Below are 21,101 nucleotides of genomic sequence, written 5' to 3'. Positions count from 1 at the left end.
ATTGGGAGTCAGTGTTCCCATGGAGAGAGTCTGAATGTGGACTCACAAACCCTGGCTCTGCTGCTCATTATCTATGTGACCTTGGGTAAGTCAATTAAACCTGTCTTAGACTCATCCTAAGAAAACTGAAGTGTGAGCCTCCAGATGATCTCTAGTTCCCTTCTGGCTCTTAATTTATGATCTTATGAGATTATATAACATCTAGTTAAATTAAAATGAATATGTGATCAGGTAAATTGTTTAAGTTAGAAGATTTTTAGAAATGGAAATCATATAGTAAATTAAGCAGATAAATGATATGGTCAGATCTGTCCTTTAGGAAAATCACTTTTGCACTTATGTGGAAGATAAATCAGAGAGGGGATTGACTACAGATCCTTGCCATAATTCCTTTTTTGTAATATATTAAAGCTTTTCACACCCACTGTGCATCTCATCATTGCTCTCTAAATTCTTCAGAGAATATAATGTTCTATGTTTTGTTGCCATATTAAAAACTGGTAGAATATTGATCTCATTGATTTTTTTAAAATACGTTTTCATTTCAGGAAGAAGTTTCAGATCAGTTTATATAATTTTTGAATTTCCCAATGGCAAATCAGCCTGGTCCCTTCCTTTTTAATCCTGAACCTAATTCACTTATCATTTGCTATGTTCATAGACAAGCTCTATAAGTTATCTTGTTAACCACATTATAGCCTGGACAACAAGAATTCTTCATTCACTTCAATGTGGACAGCTAGGCTCAATTTTTTAAAAGTGGTTTTGGATCTTTTCTAGGAGTCACTACCATGTTCTAGGTCTATGTTAATCTGTAAACAGAAGCTTCTGGAAGACAGAATCCTTTCTTAACTTGGACTTTGCACTGAATCTCTGTATGTAGTGGTGAATTTCTTTGGCAAGTATGTATCTCCTATTTTTATGCCTCACATGAGGCAGGATCTCAAGATCATCAAAGAAGGTTATCTCTATTGTTATATCTTAACAAGGAATCTTGTATAATTTTGAAATATACATGAAAAATACCTTATTGGAAGAGAGCTTTTAGGGTGGTACCTTGGTGTACCAAATGAATTCTTTTTGTAGTCAAGAAACTATAAGAACAGTTGTATCTTTATAGGCATCACTGGTGAAATAGGAGAGGTTGGGATCAAGGGTATTGGGGAAAAGGTTGGCCCTGACAAGGAGATGGGCCACTTATGGCTGGAGCAAATGAGGAAAGGATGATGAAGGTGTAGAGGAGTTTTGAAAGTGAAGAGCATGGTAGAAGAGAGAACTTATGGTGGATGGCCTTGATTTTCTCAGTAAGGTGAGATAAATACTATGAATAAATGGGGTTGGAAGTCATGTAAAGGGCTTAAAGACAGAGGAGGTTTGGAACAGTTGCTGTGGGAAGTGTGATAATCAATCAGGGAAGAATAAAAATATTGCCATGGAACAATGAGATTATTGTTGAGATTATGAGGATACAACATAAATTTATATTGGATATAGTCAGCACAGTTGCATGTTTTCCTCCAGGAACATTCAGCAGCATGAGAGTAGAAATAAAGATAGATGGTGGGTGGAACCCAAGGTTGAGAACTGGCAGGATGGGAATAATGATAAGGCAAGGGAGCAAGGTATTTAAGGGCGTAGAAGAGTGCATAGTTGAACTGATCAACTATAGAGACAAGACTATGAAGGGAGAAAAGTGAGGTGATGGTTTAGGAGAGGGATGGAAGAACTAGAGATTTCAGTAAGGATGAAGAATAGGTTAGGAGGTACAACAGAAAAAAGAGAGATGGCCTGTGATTACAGAGGAAATTTTCAGAATGAGATGATAGCAATGCCAGAGTTATGGGTGATGGTAAAATATGAGGTCTGATCTCACTGTGAGTGACTGAGGTAGGCCCAAGAGAGTTGAAAAGATTAATGACCTGGAACACATGCGTAGGGTAGAAGAGAAAGACTATAGGTGGCATTAAAGACTAAAAGCCACTAGTGGACAGTAATATATAGTAATTATATGTTATAGTAAGGCATAATTTTAAAATGTTGCCAAAGGATGCATAAATTTCTTATACTGTCTCTGCCATCAATTATAAAACTATAACTACAAAATAATGATGGTGATAATAGCTAACATTTATATAGTGCCTACTATATGCCATACATTTTATTATGTACTTGACAAATATTATTTAATTTGATTCTCACAACCCTAGGAAATAGGTGCTATTATTATCCCCATTCTACATTTAAGGAAACTGAGGCAAATAGCTGTTAAATGACTTGCCCAAAATCACACAGTTAGTAAGTGTCTGAGACCAGATTTAAACTCAGGTCTTCCTGATTCCAGGTCAGGAACTCTAACCACTGCATCACTTAGTTGTCTCTCTGTATATGAAAACACACACACATTTATGTATGCATGCATGTATACATGCATACATACATACATACATACCTCATTGTTTTTCTTTTCTAGCCAGGAAGTTTCTTGTTCTTTGGCTCCAACTGTAATGCCTGAATATTCATCCTGTGAAAAAAAGACTACCCTTGATTTCATTTTGTAAAATGCCTCAGAAAAAAAAAGATATTTATATTAAACCAAACTTCTAATCCATCAAATTGTCCCTATCCCATCATTCAACAAACATCTAAAAAAAAACCACACACCATTAAGCTTTCTTGATAATTCTGAAAATAGAATGTGATTACTTTTTGACATGCAATTCACATGAATCCCTTTTCAATAAGCACACCATATTGTGCCTGAACTAATTCTTATCCTAGTGATACTGAACCCTACTGCTGATGAACAAATTACTTTCTCCAACTGATGCTATCTACTCCCTTATTCCTATACACTTTAACCTGACCCCTTCAGCTTCCCATTCCAGATCTGCCTCTCCCTTTCACTGTATATCTTTTGGAACTTCCATTCTTTAATTAACAAACTTCCCCAAACTTCAGATTTTTTCATCGTTACATGTTCTGAAACTCATTGAAATTTGGTTTCCCCTATATGACACTGAATCTTGGATATCTTTTCCACTTCCTCTTATCTCCCCAATTCATGAGCCCTGGTGGGGAAATCAACATTCTTTGCTCCCCATTGCTACTTTTAGATTCTTGTTCTACTACCATCAGTCAGCAAACTCTTGTCTGAGGTATATTCTATTGAAATTCATAATCCGTTCAGAAAGCTCTGATTCCCCCTTCATTCTAATTCCTTTGCTCTGTTGATTATCTCCAATTTATCTTGTATTTATCTTGTTTGTACATAGATGTTTGCATGTTCTCTCCTCCATTAGATCATGAGCCCCCTGAGAGCAGGAACTGTCTTTGGCCTTTCTTTGTGTCTTTAGTACTTACCACAGCACCTGGCACATAGTAAATGCTTAATAAATGTTTATTGATTGACTGAATGATTCATAGTCTCCTTCACCTCAACTCCTATCCTCTTGCTAGGGAACCTTCAATATATATGTTGATATTCCCTCAAAAACTCTAATTTCTAAGCTCCTCAAACTACTCAGTTCCCATGACCTCTTCTAGCACCCCACCTCAGCTACACACAGGAATAGTCATTTTGCCATCACCCACAAATGTTCCACTTCCACGCTCACAAAATCCAGAATTCCTTTGCCCTCTCATAATCTTTTATCTTTCCATCATACCCTGTGTCTTAATACTGCTAAACTTATCCTTTGTCCTCACTGTGACTTCTATCCCTCAGTACCAGGCCATCATCCTTACTAATCTCAACTCCCTGGTGAATCAATTCAATTCCACGCTACCCTCTACTCTTGAAGACTTTGCTCCTTTGTCCTATCACAGATCATAACTTTCCAAATCCCAACCCAGGATTGACTGCCAAAACTGCCTCCTTTACTCCTACCACATGAAACTGAATGGAGCTGAAAAGTTACAAAATCATGCTCGCTGGTTTCACTGTGAATTTGTTATTTAATCTCAATCGGTTGTCCCTATAGCAAGGCAATCTTCTGAGTTGATTCTCTATCCCATTAACCATAGCAGCTATTCTAAACCTTCCCCTCTTTCCTCAAGCCTCCCAAGGCATACCCACCATCTCAACTAAGGACCTCAATCTTCACTGATTAAAGCTTTTTGCTGCAGACATTTTCATTTTCTCTCCTTTTCATCTCAGATCTGCCTGACATCATCACACATTCTCTCCTGTCTCATTCCAGTTTCTTGAAGAGGTTCATTTTCTTGCTAAGGCCAATCTTCCTTATTTCCTTGATCCCATCCCCTCCTGACTTCCCAAAGAGATTGCCCCAGAATCATCCTATCTTCTTGATAATCTTCAATGTCTATCTAATGGTTCCTTCCCTGTTGCATACAAACATGCTGAAGTCTGCCCCATCTTTAAAAAACAAAAACAAAAACATCATGAATCCTATTATCTCTTCTAGCTATCATTCTATTTTTTCACCTCTAAGATAAACTTTTTGGGAAAAGATACCTACAGTTAGTGTGTCTAAACTCTCCATAATCTCACTTCTGACCTTATCATTCAACTGAAACTATTCTTTCTTGAGTTACCAATGATCCCTTAACAGCTAAATCTAGTGCTCTTTTTTCAGTTCTTATCCTCTTCTACCTCTCTGCAGCATTTGTCACTATTAATCATCTACTGTATACTCTCTCCTCTCTGGGATTTTGTGACATTGCTCTCTCTTGATTCTCCTACCTATCTCACCATTTCTTCTCAGCCTTCTTTGCTGATCTTCATCCATGTTATACCCACTAATTGCAAATATTCCCTCAATGATCTGTCCTGGAACCTCTTTTCTTTTTCTTTCTAAATATTCCAACTTGGTGACCTTATCATCTCCCATTGGTCTAATTATAATTTTTGTACAGATGACTCCCTGATCTAAATATCTAGCCTACTTTCTCTCCTGATTTCCATATTACCTACTGCCTATTGGTCTTTTCAAATTAAATATCTCATGGATGTCTCATGGATATCTCAACATTTGCAAAGCAGAACTCATTTTTTCCATCCCAAACCCACCTGTCTTCTGAACTTTCTTATTAATGTTGAATGCACCAATATTTTTCTAGTCACTTAAGATTCCCAACCTCCATGTCATATTTTATTCCTCACTTTCAGTCACCACATCTAATCAGTTGCCAGCTTGTTTCTATCTGCACAATATCCCTCATATACTTTCCCTACCCTCTACTCACACAGCTACTACTCTAGTTCAGGTCTTCTTCACCTTTCACTTAGACTACAGCAATAGCCTCCTAATTGGTCCCTCTTTTTTCTTCTCTTTCTAATCAACTCTCCACATAGCTGCCAAAGTGGTTTAGCCCAAGTCTAATCATGCCACTTCCCTACTCAATAAACTCAAGTGGCTCCCTCTAGGATTAAATAGAATCTCCTCAGTTTGGTATTTAAAGCTCTTCAAAACCTAGCCCTATACTATCTTTCCATTCTTTTTAGACATTACTCCCCATCCATGAACTCTATGGTCCAGCTACAGTAGCCTACTTACTGTTCCTCATACATAATGCTCCATCTCCCACCTTCATGCCTTTGAACTGGCTATCCCTGATGCCTGGGATGCTCTTCCTCCTCATCTAATGTCTCTTGCACACTTTGGCTTTCTTCAAAATTCAGTTAAAATGCCATTATCTAAAGGATTCTTTCTGCAACCTCCCAGATGCTAACACCTTTCTTTCTAAAGTTACCTTATATTTACGGTATACGTATTTTGCATGTATCTATTTGTATACATACTGTCTCCCCTACTAGAATATAAGCACCTTAAGGTAAAGTACTATTTTCACTCATTCTTTGTATCCTTAGGGCTTAGCACAGTGACTGGAATATATTACATGCTTAATATATTGTTAAATATACCTAACATTTAGGTATTATTGCTACATTTTAGCAAAATAGCTATATTATATGCTACATTTCACTTATTTAACATGTCAATATATTTTTGTGTCCTTAATAATCTACCTTAATCATAGGCTATTGGATTCAGATTATAAGCTCATAAGAGGCAGTTTAAATGTTTATATACAACTCAGGATAAAATCAGAGGATCATAGATCTCAAGTTGAAAGGGACCTTGGAGAGGCCATCTATTCCAACTTCCTAATTTTACAGATGAGAAAATTAAGCCCCAGGTATTTTGTGATTTTACCAAGGAGATGCATATAGTAAGAGTCAGTGTCATAATACCAAATGCACTGAGATGCAAAATAAATGCTTTTAATGATGGTCACCTCCATGGTTGCCTTCTGGTCTGAATCATCTAAATAACTGTCTCAGTTTTCAATGATGTGAAAGACGAAGTCTTAACCTGTATACAAACTATAACACATCTCATGTATCATAAGTTACAGAGTAAACCGCAAACACTAAGTCAGGATGTAAGAAGAATTTTCATATAACAATTAGAAGTAAATTATATTCTCAGTTATATTCTTGTTGGGCTTCTGGACATATTCTTTCAAAATAATACATGTGGTAGAAAGGCATGGAAAAGCTTGTATAACAAAGTTTTAGTATGTTAAATGTATTTAGTATGTTAAATGTAAATGTCATGTTATAATTTTTTCAGAATTTTGAATTTTTTCTGAGTTCCAAGTTTAATATTTCTCTATACTATAATTTAAATTAGTTCAGATTCAGCATTTTTATGGGTGTGAGAAAAGTTAGAAATAGTCTCTCAGTAAGTACAAGGGGAAAGGCATCTTGAACTGTCCTCTTAAAATGACTGAATCATGGCACAAAGGGACAGTACCACATAAATCAAAGTCAAAGACAGTCACTTGAATAATATAACTAAAAACAGATTACTGTAGGACTGTGAAGTTTTTTTTTTAAATCTATATAGTAACTCAACTGATTTTCCAGAGCCTAAATCCAAACTGAGCTGGCTCTCTCTCATCTCCAATAAGGCTGAATTTTCGTTCACAATGCTGCTGTTCAGAATGTCCAGAAAGGTATGAAAATGCTGAGCAGCTTCTTGAGCTAGAGATTCAGTTATCTTTCTGTTAAGTGAAACAGAATGAGAATCAGCACATAAGAGAATCACAAAACAATGTAAAAAATCCATTTTACCTTTTACATACCCTCCCTGAGGAGATAACCATTTACTAATAAATTAAAATACAAAAAAACCTCACATTTATTTTTATATAAATTGTAAATTATTATTCATAATTTTTAAAACTCTTAATCATAATCCTAACAAAATGTAGTTCTCTTTTATTTTCATGTTTTTTAAAAATTTCATTGCTCTCATTTTTATGTGATTATAGTGAGTGTGCATATTATTCCTAGTTATGCTTTCTTCATTCTACTGGTTTATATGTCTTCCAATATTTCTTAGCATTTTATATAGCTGTCATTCCTAATGCTGCATTAATGTTCCATTATATTCATATATTGCAGTTTGTTTAGCCATTTCCTAATCATTGTGCAAATGTGTCTTTAGCCCTTTGCCATACAAATAAAACTGCATTTAATATTTTTGCGCAGATGAATCTTTTTTCATGTCAATAACATGAGTAGGATATAATCCTAAAACTGAAATTACTAGATCAAAGGGAATGAATAATTTAGTTGAACTTACTGTATAATTCTATATTGTTTTCTAAAAAGGTTGCATCACTACCAAAAGGATTATTTCTCCACAATCCCACTAATATTTAATTTTATAATTTTAAACTCTATGCCCATTGTAATTAAATAAATTATGGAATATAAAGGATCTGGACCTAGCCTATAACTCAATGCCTAATAACATACTTCCTTTTTGTCAATAAAATATGAAAATATGAGAATATGAAATAAATTGAAAAAATATTTACAAAAACATAGCATACCTACAGAGATAAAGCAGGAAATAGGTAACCTAAATAATCTTGAATTTCTTCAAATGAAATTAACTTGTTGTTAATTTTCTTAAGAATAATAATAATAAATTAACACTATTATTAATCAACTGCCAAACAAAGGCACCAATAACAGATGTATTCACATGATCATTATTCTATACAAAGAATAAACAATACCTCTACTATATAAGCTATTTTCACAAGTATAAAGAATGATTTATAATTCAAAGAGGCTAATATGGTTTTGATTGTCAACCTGACAAAAGTAAGGCAGATAAGTAAAACTATAGTCCAACATTATTAATATATACCATTGTAAAATATTAAATATTAACAAGAAATTTAAAAATTCCTTGAATATAAAATGTATTATTTTCTTCCTTATAGTTTTTTATAAGTCCAATATTTCCTAAGTTTTCTCTTGTTGAGCCTTCTTCTAGGGATCTCTCCCTTCCTTTTAGGGTTCAGTGGGGGAAGACTATGAATGTGGAACACTCCATATGTCAGACTTTTTTTGATATGTTGGTTAGTTTTAATGAACTTTAAAAAAAAATTCTTTAAGGGATGGCTCTTTGGAAGGGGTAGGGGAGGAGCCAAATTGGGAAATGAAGGTTGAGTAAAAATAAAATATATCAACAACAATGTATCTTAAAAGATTATTATTCTTCCAGATTATGGTGCAGTGGAAAGGGTGTCAGATTTTAGAGTCAGAGGAAATAATTTTATCTTTCTTAGGCCTTAATTTCCTCATCTATAAAATGAGATATTAGACTACATGGTCTCTAAGGTCCCTTCTGCTTCTAAATCCATGATCTTTTTATCTGCCACTTTTGACTGCAAAGTTTTCAAAATCTGTGATTAAGTAATTTTCCTTATTTGGTTTGCTACCTCCTCTATTTCCATCATTCTTTCCTCAAGAACACAAGTCTGTGCTTCGTTTAATCCATTGGATTTTTTTTCATGCTCTACAAAACTATTTCTAAATAGTTGAGTTCCATCATAATTTTGTTTTTACTAGCATTGATTTCTTTTATTTTATAACATAATGTTCTTATTATTACTTAATATTTTTATTTGGATAATCATATTCCTTTAGCATGTTTATTATCCATTTTATACTATATTCAGCAAATTCTAGCTCTGTTTCTAATGCTACAGTTTGCTTTAGTACATTTTCTGGCAATTTCAGCTCTGCTTATTTTAGTTTGTAACATTTTTTTCATTGTTTCAGAACTCTTCTTTGAGCAATTTAAAAATTATTTTAAGCAAATTCTAGTTTTGTTTCCTTTTTTCCATTAGCTTTTGTTTATTGACAAATAATGTACTTTACAGCCAGATACAGTACAAGAAGAGTGTGGATTTATTCCAGAATGGAAAGAAAAATCTTGGAGAAATGAGGTTACTCACAATGTGAAAGCCTGACAACTGGGTATGGTAAGGAATATATTAAAATATATAACCTGAGAAACTGAGGGCTATTCAAGGCAGAATTCTCTTTTGACCTCAGGCTCCCCAGTTGGAAAAAAAGTGGCTTACTACTAGAATCCTCTCCCTCCTCAAGGTTGGGATGCCCTTACCACAAGACGTCATTGCTGAATGTCTCATTATTCACCAAAATGCATTGGCTTTTAGCAGCAAAATCTAGATTCCATTTTATTTTATCTAACAAGGAAAGATGAACTTGTAACTCTTGAGAACTGCATTGTTATTATCACATTTAAAAGAGGTATACTTGGACATAGAGTGTGGGTATAAGTTGACTTCGATGTGATGATAAAAAATCTAAGTGGTAAAAAGGGATTGTACTGGGAGAAGAAGAAAGGAGGAGGTACACAAGGGTAAATTACGTCACATAAAAAGGCACAAAAACCTAATACACTAGAGGGAAAGAAGGGACTAAGATGAGCATCGTTTGAACCTTACTCTCACCCAATCTGGTTCAAAGAAGGAATAACATAATCAGTTAGGTATAGAAATCTAACTTACCCTATAGGAAGTAGGAGGGGAAAGGGAAAAGAAAAGGAGGTGAATAGAAGGGAGGGCAGACTGAGGGAGGTGGCGGTTGAAAGCAAAACTCTAGTGAGGAAGGAAAGGGAGAAAGGAGAAAGAAAAGTATAAATGGGGGAAAAATAGGATGGAGAGAAAGACACAGATAGTAATCATAACTGGATGTGAATGGGATGAACTCTCCCAAAAACAGGAATGGTTAGCAGAGTGGATTAAGAACCATAATTCTACAATATGTTATTTACAAGAAACACATTTGAAGCAGAGGGATATACATAGAGTAAAAGTAAAAGGCTGGAGCAGAATATATTATGCTTTAGCTGAAACAAAAAAAAGCAGGGGTAACAATCCTGATCTCAGACAAAGCAAAAGCAAAAATAGATCTAATTAAAAGAAATAAAGAAGGAAACTACACCCTGCTAAAAGGCACTGTAGACAATGAAGTAATAGCATTACTAAACATATATGCACCAAGTGGTATAGCATCCAAATTCTTTTTTTTATAATTTAAAAAACTTTTTTTTTAATTTTTAGGCAATTGGGGTTAAGTGATTAGCCCAGGGTCACACAGCTAGTAAGTGTCAAGTGTTTGGTCTGAGGCCAGATTTGAACCCAGGTCCTCCTGACTTCAGGGCTGGTGCTCTATCCACTGCATCACCTACCTGCCCCCTAGCATCCAAATTCTTAAAGGAGAAGTTAAGGGAGATACAGGAAGAAGTAGACAGCAAAACTATACTAGTGGGGGATCTCAATCTCCCCTTCTCAGAACTAGATAAATCTAACCACAAAATAAATAAGAAAGAAGTTAAGGAGATGAATAGAATTTTAGAAAAGTTAGATATGGTTGACCTCTAGAGAAAACTGAATGGGGACAGAAAGAAATATACCTTTTTTCTCAGTGATACATGGCACCTACACAAAAACTGACCACATGCTAGGGCATGAAAACCTCACAATCCAATACAGAAAGGCAGAAATATTAAATGGATCATTTTCAGAACATGATACAGTAAAAATTACATGTAATAAAAAGCCATGGAAAGATAGACTAAAAATTAATTGGAAACTAAATAATCTAATCCTAAAGAATAAGTGGGTCAAACAACAAATCACAGAAACAATCAATAACTTCATCCAAGAGAATGACAATAATGAGACAACATACCAAAACTTATGGGATGCAGTGACAGTGGTCCTTAGGGGAAGTTTTATATATATATATATATATATATATATATATATATAAATGCTTACATTAATAAAATAGAGAAAGAAGAGAATAGTGAATTGGGCATACAACCAAAAAAAGCTAGAAAAAGAACAAATTTTAAATCCCCAATTAAATACCAAATTAGAAATTCTGAAAACCAAAGGAGAGATTAATAAAATTGAAATTAAGAAAACTATTGAAGTAATAAATAAAACTAAGAGCTGATTTTATGAAAAAACCAATAAAATAGATAAACCTTTGGTTAATTTGATGTAAAAAAAAAAGAAAACCAAATTACCAGCATCAAAAACGAAAAGGGTGAATTCACCACCAATGAAGAGGAAATAAAAACAATAATTAGGAGTTATTTTACCCAACTGTATGCCAATAAATTTGACAAACTTAGTGAAATGGATGAATATTTACAAAACTATAAATTGCCCAGATTAATGGAAAAGTAAATAAAATACTTAACCCCATTTCAGGAAAAGAAATTGAACAAGCCATCAAAGAACTCTCTAAGAAAAAATCTTCAGGGCCAGATGGATTGTATCAAAACATTTAAAGAACAACTAATTCCAATACTAAATAAAGTGTTTGGGACAATAGGCAAAGAAGGAGTCCAAGCAAATTCATTTTATGATGCAAATACAGTGCTTATACCTGAAGTGGGAAGAGCCAAAACAGAGAAAAAAAATTATAGACCAATTTCCCTAATGAATATAGATTCAAAAATTTTAAATAAAATATTAGCAAAGAGATTACAGCAACTTATTTCAAGGATAATACACTACGACCAGGTAGGATTTATACCAGGAATGCAGGGCTGGTTCAATATTAGGAAAACTATAAGCATAATTGACCATATCAACAAGAAAACTAACAGAAATCATATGATTATCTCAATAGATACAGAAAAAGCATTTGAGAAAACACAACATCCATTCCTATTAAAAACATTAGAGAACATAGGAATAAATGGAATCTTCCTTAAAATGATAGGTAGCATCTATTAAAAACCATCAGCAAGCATTATATGTAATGGGAACAAGCTAGAAGCATTTCCAATAAAAATGAGGGTGAAACAAGAATGTCCATTATCACTATTATTCAATATTGTACTAGAAATGTTAGCTTTAGCAATTAGAGAAGAAAAAGAAATTGAAGGAATTAGAATAGGCAAAGAAGGAACAAAACTATCACTCTTTGCAGATGATATGATTGTATATTTAGAGAATCCTAGAGAATCAAGTAAAAAATTACTTGAAATAATAAACAAATTTAGCAAAGTTGCAGGATATAAAATAAATCCACACAAATTATCAGCATTTCTATATACTACTAACAAGGCCCAACAGCAAGAGATAGAAAGAGAAATTCCATTTAAAGTTACTGTAGACATTATAAAATATTTGGTAGTCTCTAAGAAGAGACTTTAGTCTTTCTTTTCTGATGTCTTAGCAGTCTAAAGCCACTAATAGACATGAATGGACAACACCATAAGCAATTGCTGGACTATTGGATACAGGCAGGATAGGGAACAAATAGTGTTGGAATGAAGAGGTCTCCAAATACCCTTTTATGTAACTAGCAGCACATGCATAATGTTGGTGAAGCCTGGACCTGGATGCCAACCTGTCAGAGCAATGATCATATCATCTTTCTTGAAGAAGCCATAAGTTTTGTCAATTTCCAAGCCAAAATTAACTCCAAAGTCTACATCTTTAGCCTATGGCTTATGGGCAGACTCTCTGCACACCACAGAAAAATGCCTTGGTACAGATGAGCCTGAGCACTATGAGTAATAACAATGTTAGGAGCCTGAGGATAGCACCTGGCTACTTGGTGAGCAGAACTTTGAGACCTGGAGAGGCAATCTAGGGGGATAATGGCCCCACTGCAATACCTGAAGGAAGCCTCTACAGCATCCTGGCATCAGTGGGATCCTCAATTTTAGAGGACAGGCAGCAAAGCTTCTCAAACAATTGAGAGTGAAAGATGGTGGCCTCTGCCTCTCAAAAAATTAATTGGGGTGTTCTTACAGTCTCCCCAGATGGCATAATGCAATCATTTCTATCCAAGACAGAATTAGTCACATCAGTGCCCTCAGCTTATGTGGTGCATTGTTTCTTAATCACATTCTCTAGTATCTGAGTGGCACATATAATGGGATTCCCAATTAAATTAGACGTTTCAATCATTATTTTTCTGAGTAATGGAGACCTTTTCTACAGAGATATAAAATGCTAGTTCTACACACACACACACACACAGGCACCATGATGCCATCAATGGTTTCCAAGATCTCACCAAATCTTCGGAGTCCTTCATAGTTCTCAATCTTGCTGACGATCTCAATGTTTTTTCCTCTTTCTCCTAGAACCTTTTTGACTGCAAGAATATCAACTACTTTTCATATGAAAGACGGAAATTCCATATATAGGTCTTGCTCTATTCCAAGTTACAGATATTTGTTATTCTTCTCAGACACAGCAGGTAAGTCTACAACTTCCAGGTTCACATCCTTCCTGCTGCCCAAAGTGCCAACATGTTCCACATCAGTCACAATGACATATTTTTGCTGCCAATTTCCACCACCTTGAAAATGTTTTATGTAGTTTGCTCACATAATGCTCTTCTCATACTTTCCCATACAGGTGTCATCTCAAGTGATTTTGAGAGTGCTATCTTACTTCACTTAAATTGCCACTACCCCAAATTAATGTAGTTTGGATCTCTGGTCCCTTGGCGCCAAGTGCTATAGCAACAGGCCAGTAAAGGATGTGATTAGAAACAAAGCTTTCTGTGTATTTTTGCCCTGTTGTAATGGTTTCTGCCTGATACTAATGACTTTCATGGGAGAAATTTAGATGAACTACATTCATTTTAGCTTTCATCACCTTTCTTAACTTTTCCACAGAATGGAAGGTCAGGACAAATGGGCAGATAATGCTAGTTTTTCTGGCACTAATGCACTCTGAGTCAATGTCCAGATAATACATTTTATAGCAAAGTATCCTCTATGGCAAACAACTTCTGGTTCTGAATAAAAGAATATACTACTTCACCACGTGACCTGGCTATTTTTACAATTATCCAAAGAGCTCTAAGTAATGAACTGTTTCCTGGTGTATTGCTCCTCTCTCTAATTTTGTAATGGATGTTATTGACAATTTGTTTTGGTATATTTTCTGGCAATTTTATCTCTGCTTCTTTTAATCCATAATATTTTTATAGTATTGGAGTTATTCTTTGGTTTGTTCATTTTTTTGATCTATTTTTAAATTATTTTGGTGGGTTTTGGTAGTTTTCCTTTTTGGGGGTACATCTTTTTTTTTTGAGAGTTATACTGATCAGAGAGGGTCCTTTGCATCTTCTCTATTTTCTTTTTTTCTCTTTTTTTATATATTTTTAAAAATTAATTATTTTTAGTTTTCAACATTCACTTCCACAAGATTTTGAGTTCCAAATTTTCTCCCCATCTTTCCCCTCCTCCCACCCCAAGACGCCATGGATTCTGAATACCTCTTCCCCAAATCTGCTTTCCCATCTATCACCCCACATTATCTTCTATTCCCTTTCCCCTTCTATTCTCCTGTAGGGCACGATAGATTTCTATACCCCATTGCCTGTATATCTTATTTCCCAGTTTCATGTAAAAACAATTTTTAACACTTACTTTCAAAACTTTGAGTTCCGAACTCTTTCCTTTCCTTCCTCCCCACTCACCCTCATTGAGAAGACAAGTAATTCAATACAGGTTATACATGTGTAGTAATGCAAAACACTTCCATAACAGTCATGTTGTGAAAGACTAACTATAAATCCCTCCATCCTTTCCTACTCTCCCATTTATTCTATTTTCTCCTTTAGCCCTGTCCCTCCTCAAAATTGTTTGCTTCTGATTACCCCCTCCCTCAATGTGCCCTCCCTTCTATCATCCCCTCTCCCTTTTCCCCTTCCCCCCTATTTTCCTGTAGGGGAAGATAGATTTCCATACCCAATTGAGTGTTCATGTTATTCCCTCCTTAAGCCAAATCCGATGAGAGTAAGAGTCATTCATTCCCTCTCACCTCCTCCCTCTTCCTCTCCACTGTAAAGGCTTTTTCTTGCCTCTTTTATGTGAGATAATTTACTCCATTCTAGCTCTCCCTTTCTCTTCCTCCTAGTACAATTCTCCCACCCTTTAATTTTATTTTTTACATACCATCTCCTAATATTCAATTCACCCTATGCCCTCTGTGTGTGTGTGTGTGTGTGTGTGTGTGTGTGTGTGTGTGTGTATTCCTTCTAACTACCCTAATACTGAGGATGGTTTCATGACTTACAAATACCATCTTTTCATGGGGGAATGTAAACAGTTCAACTTTAATAAGTCTCTTATGATTTCTCTTTCCCTTTTTACCTTTTCATGCTTCTCTTGAGTCTTGTATTTGAAAGTCAAATTTTCTATTCAGCTCTGGTCTTTTCATCAAGAATGCTTGAAAGTCCTCTATTTAATTGAATGTCAAATTTTTCCCCTGAAAGATTATACTCAGTTTTGCCGGGTAGGTGATTCTTGGTTTTAATCATAGCTCCTTTGACCTTGGAATATCATATTCCAAGCCCTTCCATCCCTTAATGTAGAAGCTGCTAAATCTTGTGTTATCCTGATTGTGTTTCCACAATACTTGAAGTATTTCTTTCTGGCTACTTGCAATGTTTTCTCCTTGACCTGAGAACTGTGAAATTTGGCTATAATATTCCTAGGAGTCTTCCTTTTGGGATCTCTTTCAGGAGTTAATCTCTGGATTCTTTCAATTTCTATATTACCCTCTGGCTCTAGAATATCAGGGCAATGTTCCTTGATAATTTCTTGAAAGATGATGTCTAGGTTCTTTTTTTGATCATGGCTTTCAGCTAGTTTCAATAATTTTTAAGTTCTCTCTCCTGGATCTATTTTCCAGGTCAGTTGTTTTTCCAATGAGATATTTCACATTGTCTTCTATTTTTTCATTCTTTTGTTTTATAATTTCCTGATTTCTCAAAGAGTCATTAGCTTCCATTTGCTCCATTCTAATTTTTAAGGAATTATTTTCTTCAGTGAGCTTTTGGACCTCCTTTTCCATTTGGCCAATTCTGCTTTTTAAGTCATGCTTCTCCTTATTGGTTTTTTGGACCTCTTTTGCCATTTGGGTTAGTTTATTTTTTAAGGTGTTATTTTCTTCAGTATTTTTTTTTTTTTGGTCTCCTTTAGCAAGCTGTTGACTTTTCATGATTTTCTTGCATCACCCTCATTTCTCTTCCTAGTTTTTCCTCTACTTCTCTTACTTGCTTCTCAAAATCCTTTTTAAGCTTTTCCATGGCCTAGGACTGATTTATATATATTTTTTTTAATTTAAATTTTTTTATTTTTTCCATATGCTTTTGAGTTGAAAATTTTTCTCCCTTTTCCTCCCCCCCACCCTCCCCAAGACAGCTCACAATCTGATATAGGCTTTACATTTACATACCCATTAAACATATTTTCACATTAGTGAAGTTGTAAGTAAAAATTAAAACCAATAGGAGGAACCATCAGAAAGATGAAACAAAACTCAACAGAAGGTAAAAATAAGTGAGAGCGATTCGACTTCCATAGTTCTTTCTTTGGATGTGGACAGCATTATCCATCCTGAGGCCTCTGTTAATATCTTAGACCCTCATAATGCTGAGAAAGGTTCAGTTTAACAATCTTAGTCACTGCATAACATGGCTTTACTTTGTTCACGCCCAGATCACTTATCATGGGGGCACCCACATCAGTGAAGAAATTAAATTGATTCTATTCTGTATTACTGTTCAAGCCACATTTCTTTACCTCTTTACCAATGAGCTAAGTTTAGAAGTTCAGTTCTCCTGCTAATCACTGTTCTATTCTTGCCTCAAGGAAATCTCTCATCCTTGAGGGATGTAGTTGGATACTAGGGAGTCAATCTGGTCTAGTGTCTCTACACCACCAATTTATCCTTCAAGGATTTCTGGTTTGTTATCCAAAGAAATCCAGTCCACTATCTCTAACCCTGCAGATGGACTCAAACAAAGAACAGTTTTTAGTCACAGGAAGGAAGGAGGGTGGGGGTTGTTGCTTGTCTCTCATTCCCAATTTCCCACCAATCATGATGCTGTTTACTCTGTAACCAACTGCACTATCTTCTCCACCTATCCAACTCTGTCCCTTCCAACATTAGATGAAGCCTGGTGAGCCCTACCTTGAAGTCTTTGGTAATTGAGAGAGGCCATTGACCCAATTTATTGCTAGCTTAACTAGGAAATTGATCATGCTCAGACCACTGTCAGTTTACCTTAATTTTTAAACATAACATCAGAGAAGCTAGGAGCTAGCTTCTGGGAGAAGACATTATGTGTCCCTCTACTACATGAGTGGAAACAGATTCTTGATTGGCTATATCACCAGAACAGGATGCACCTTTAAGAACTGTGATGGTAGTCTCTCTTTCCAGCTACATCCAGAAAGGGTGAAGTTCCTGTCCACCCACAGACATCATGAGCTGAAGTGGGTGAGAGGAAAGACTACCTTCTCTTCCTTTTCCCTTTTACACCTTCTGGCCCAAAAATCAAGTTCAGGATTTTGTTCTGTTCGTCCCTTTTAGTTTTAGGTGCAGGTGGTAGAGAATTCCCACCAAACCCAGATTCAAGCCATGGTGACTTTGGAGGCAGGATTCCAGACAAGATGTTACAGCCAGCCCAGAAAAAAAGCCCTGAAAAACCAGAATGCCTGGGACTCAAGACCAAGCATCTTTTTTTTTAACTTAGAACTTGGTTTGAACATGGTATTTAGGAACTGAGCTAAACTGTGAACCTAATCCTCTCCCTAGAAATTGAGATGGTGCAAAGTGATTACACCTCCCCACACAAACACAAGTTCTTTTTTGGGGGGAGGGGGATATTTGTATGTTTGTTCTTATTATATGAAAGCTAATATGACTGTTAATTTGTGGTTAAATGGAATTGGGATTCAGTGGACCCCTAAAATTGGAGAGACATCATTGATGTGGACTGGAGTCAATGGCAAGAGACGAGACTCTCCCAACCCCCCTCAGGGAGGGAAGGGTGAAAATGTAACATATCTGGCCTTCAGGAAGTGTAGGATAGTCACTATTATACAAGGATGGGGCTTGGCAAGTCATGATTAGTGAAAGAATAAGAGGACAAGAGACTCAAGTGAAAAGGATATCCACAACAAAATTGAGATCATGGAATTGCTTCTCCTTCTTCCCACACCATCAAATGGTTTATTCATAAACAATGAAAACTAATTTTAATAATGGGCCAATTACAAACAGAAATCCAGGGACTAACATTGTGTTTTATACATAGTAGACACTTTAAAATTTTTGTTGAATTGAACTGCTCAAATAAGAATGACTCCTTTAGTTTTGAATAGCTTCTGTTCTGAATTATCTTTTGGGGAACAATCTATGCCATTGCTCCTATCCATCACCACAAACAATTGGGAGTTTAAGTATTGTACAAATAATCTTTTCTCAGCCTTTACTTACTTCCATTTCAGACAAACAAGGACACCATCTTCCCTACCATTCACTAGTATGGAATGGCCATCGAGTGAAAATGCCAGTGATTGAATTCCTTGTCCCTGGTAAGAATGGCAGTGAATCTGAGTAAATGTTTCCTGAATGGTTAAAGAAATAACATTAAAAAACATAAATATTTCTATTTCACTGTATGTTTTATTAATGGAATGATGTGCACATTTATTTTTCTCCTGTTACCATGGACTATTCAGTCAAATACAGATCATAGTAAAAACCTAGATTCTTAAGTTTGGGGGATATAGAAGCTTAAAGTTGAGTCTTTGGCACGAGTTGCTCCTAACAATTTTGTTATATTAACAGTGATTTAGAAATATTAAGCAATTAACCTGCCAATAGTTCAAAAATCTTTCATACTTACTATTTTGATTACTTTTACAACATGACTGTGGCATTGGAAGGGAAAGAAGTTATTATTCTCAAAGCATACATGGAAAAAACTGAGGCATGAAGAAGTTTAAGTAACTGATTTAAAGTTATACAACATTGGGATGCTAGGTGGAGCAGTGGATACAGCTCCAGCCTTGGAGTCAGGAGGACCTGAATTCAAATTCGGCCTCACACACTTGACACTTAATAGCTGTGAAGCTGTGTGACCCTGAGCAAGTTGCTTAATCCTGAATGCCTCACCAAAAAAGAAAAAAAATAATAAAGTAATACACAACATTAATAAAAGAACTAGAACTAAAGCTCAGGACCCCAATCTCTCAACTCAGGGCTCTCTTTATTAAAGCAAATTGACAAAAAGAATAGCAACATGATGTAATAGAAAGAATGGGGTCTTGGAATCAGAAGAATGAGGTTTACATCCATTGCCCTCCCCTCTTCTCCTTCTCTTTCTCTTCCCTCTTTCTCCTCTCCTCTTCTCTTGTCTTGTATTGTTTTATCTCTGTATATACTCTCCCTTGGTGACCCCATCTACTCCTTGGGTTCAGTAACAAACTTTCAAATCTTTCAAATCTGCATCAGTTCATCTAATTCTTTCCAAATTTATCTGAAATCTGCCTGCTCATCATTTCTTAGAGCACAATAACATTCCATTACATCCATATACCATATACATTCATAATGTTCAGCCATTCCCCAATTGATGGGCATCCCCTTAATTTCTAATTCTTTGCCACCACAAAAAAAGCTGCTATAAATATTTTTGTATATGTGGGTCCTTTTCCCACTTTTATGACTTCTTTGGGATATAGACCTAGTTAGTGGTGTTACTGGATCAAAGGGTATTCACAGTTTGGTTGCCCTCTGGGAATAGTTCCAAATTGATCTCCACAACAGTTGGCTCACTTCACAACTCTACCAATAATGCATTAGTTTTTCAATTTCCCCCAATATTCCCCCATCTTCTCCAATATTTATCATTTTCCTTTTCTGTCATATTAGCCAATCTGATAGGTATAATGTGGTACCTCAGAGCTGTTTTGATTTGCATTTCTCTAATCAATAGTGATTTGGAGCATTTTTTTTCACATGACTATAGATAAGTTTAATTTCTTCATCTGAAAACTGCCTGTTCATATCCTTTGACCATTTATCAACTGGGGAATGACTTTTATTCTTATAAGTTTGACTGAGTTCGCTATATATTTTAGAAATGAGGCCTTTGTCAGAAACACTGACTGTAAAAATTGTTTCCCAGCTTTCTGCTTGCCTTCTAATCTTGATTGCATTGGTTTTGTTTGTGCAAAAACTTCTTAATTTTGCATTTCATAATGTCCTCTATCTCTTGCTTGGTCATAAATTCTTCTCTTTTCCATAGATCTGACAGATAAACTATTCCTTGCTCTCCTAATTTACTCATGGTATCATCCTTTACGTCTAAATCATGTATCTATTTAGACCTAATGTTGGTATACAGTGTGAGGTGTTGGCCTCTGCCTAGTTTCTGCCATACTCTTTTTTCCAGTTTTCCCAGCAGCTTTTGTCAAATAGTGAGTTCTTATTCCAGAAGCTGGAATCTTTGGATTTATCAAACAGTAGATTACTATAGTCATTTACTACTGTGTCTTGTGTACATAACCTATTCCACTGATCCACCATTCTATTTCTTAGCCAACATCAAGTAGTTTTGATGGTTGCTACTTTATAATATAGTTTTAGATCTGGTAAAGCTAGGCCTCCTTCCTTTGCATTTTTTTTTCATTAATTCCCTTCAGATTCTTAACCTTTTGTTCTTCCAGATGAATTTTGCTATTATTTTTTCTAGCTATATAAAAGCTGTATAATTTTTTTTTGTAGTTTGATTGGCATGGCACTGAAAGAGTAAATTAATTTAGGTAGAATTGTCATTTTTATTACATCAGCTTGGCGTACCCATGAGCAACTAATATTTTTCCAATTGTTTAGATTTGACTTTATTTGTGTGAAAAGTGTTTTGTAATTGTGTTCATGTGGGTTTGTCTTGGCAG

At 35.4% G+C, this 21,101-nt stretch overlaps 1 protein-coding gene and 1 pseudogene across 1 annotated transcript in view; both read right to left on the bottom strand.

Annotated features, from left to right (window-relative positions):
* LOC110209593 (cilia- and flagella-associated protein 43-like) overlaps nt 1-21,101 on the bottom strand; it is a 180,952-nt gene that overhangs the window by 77,632 nt on the left and 82,219 nt on the right. The window contains exons 17-19 of the mRNA XM_078151617.1: nt 18,637-18,767; nt 6,882-7,029; nt 2,450-2,521 (exon numbers count right to left, since the gene is read on the bottom strand). Coding sequence (XP_078007743.1) covers nt 2,450-2,521; nt 6,882-7,029; nt 18,637-18,767 — 351 coding nt within the window. The remainder of the gene's footprint in view (nt 1-2,449; nt 2,522-6,881; nt 7,030-18,636; nt 18,768-21,101) is intronic.
* LOC110209630 (pyruvate kinase PKM-like) lies at nt 12,675-16,862 on the bottom strand (annotated as a pseudogene).

This window comes from Phascolarctos cinereus, unplaced genomic scaffold (assembly GCF_003287225.1).
Source record: "Phascolarctos cinereus isolate Bilbo 61053 unplaced genomic scaffold, phaCin_HiC Scaffold_3;HRSCAF=262, whole genome shotgun sequence".
Classification (NCBI taxonomy): Eukaryota; Metazoa; Chordata; class Mammalia; order Diprotodontia; family Phascolarctidae; genus Phascolarctos; species Phascolarctos cinereus.
The sequence above is the reverse complement of the archived record's forward strand: the minus strand, read 5'-3'. Positions and strand labels throughout refer to the sequence as shown.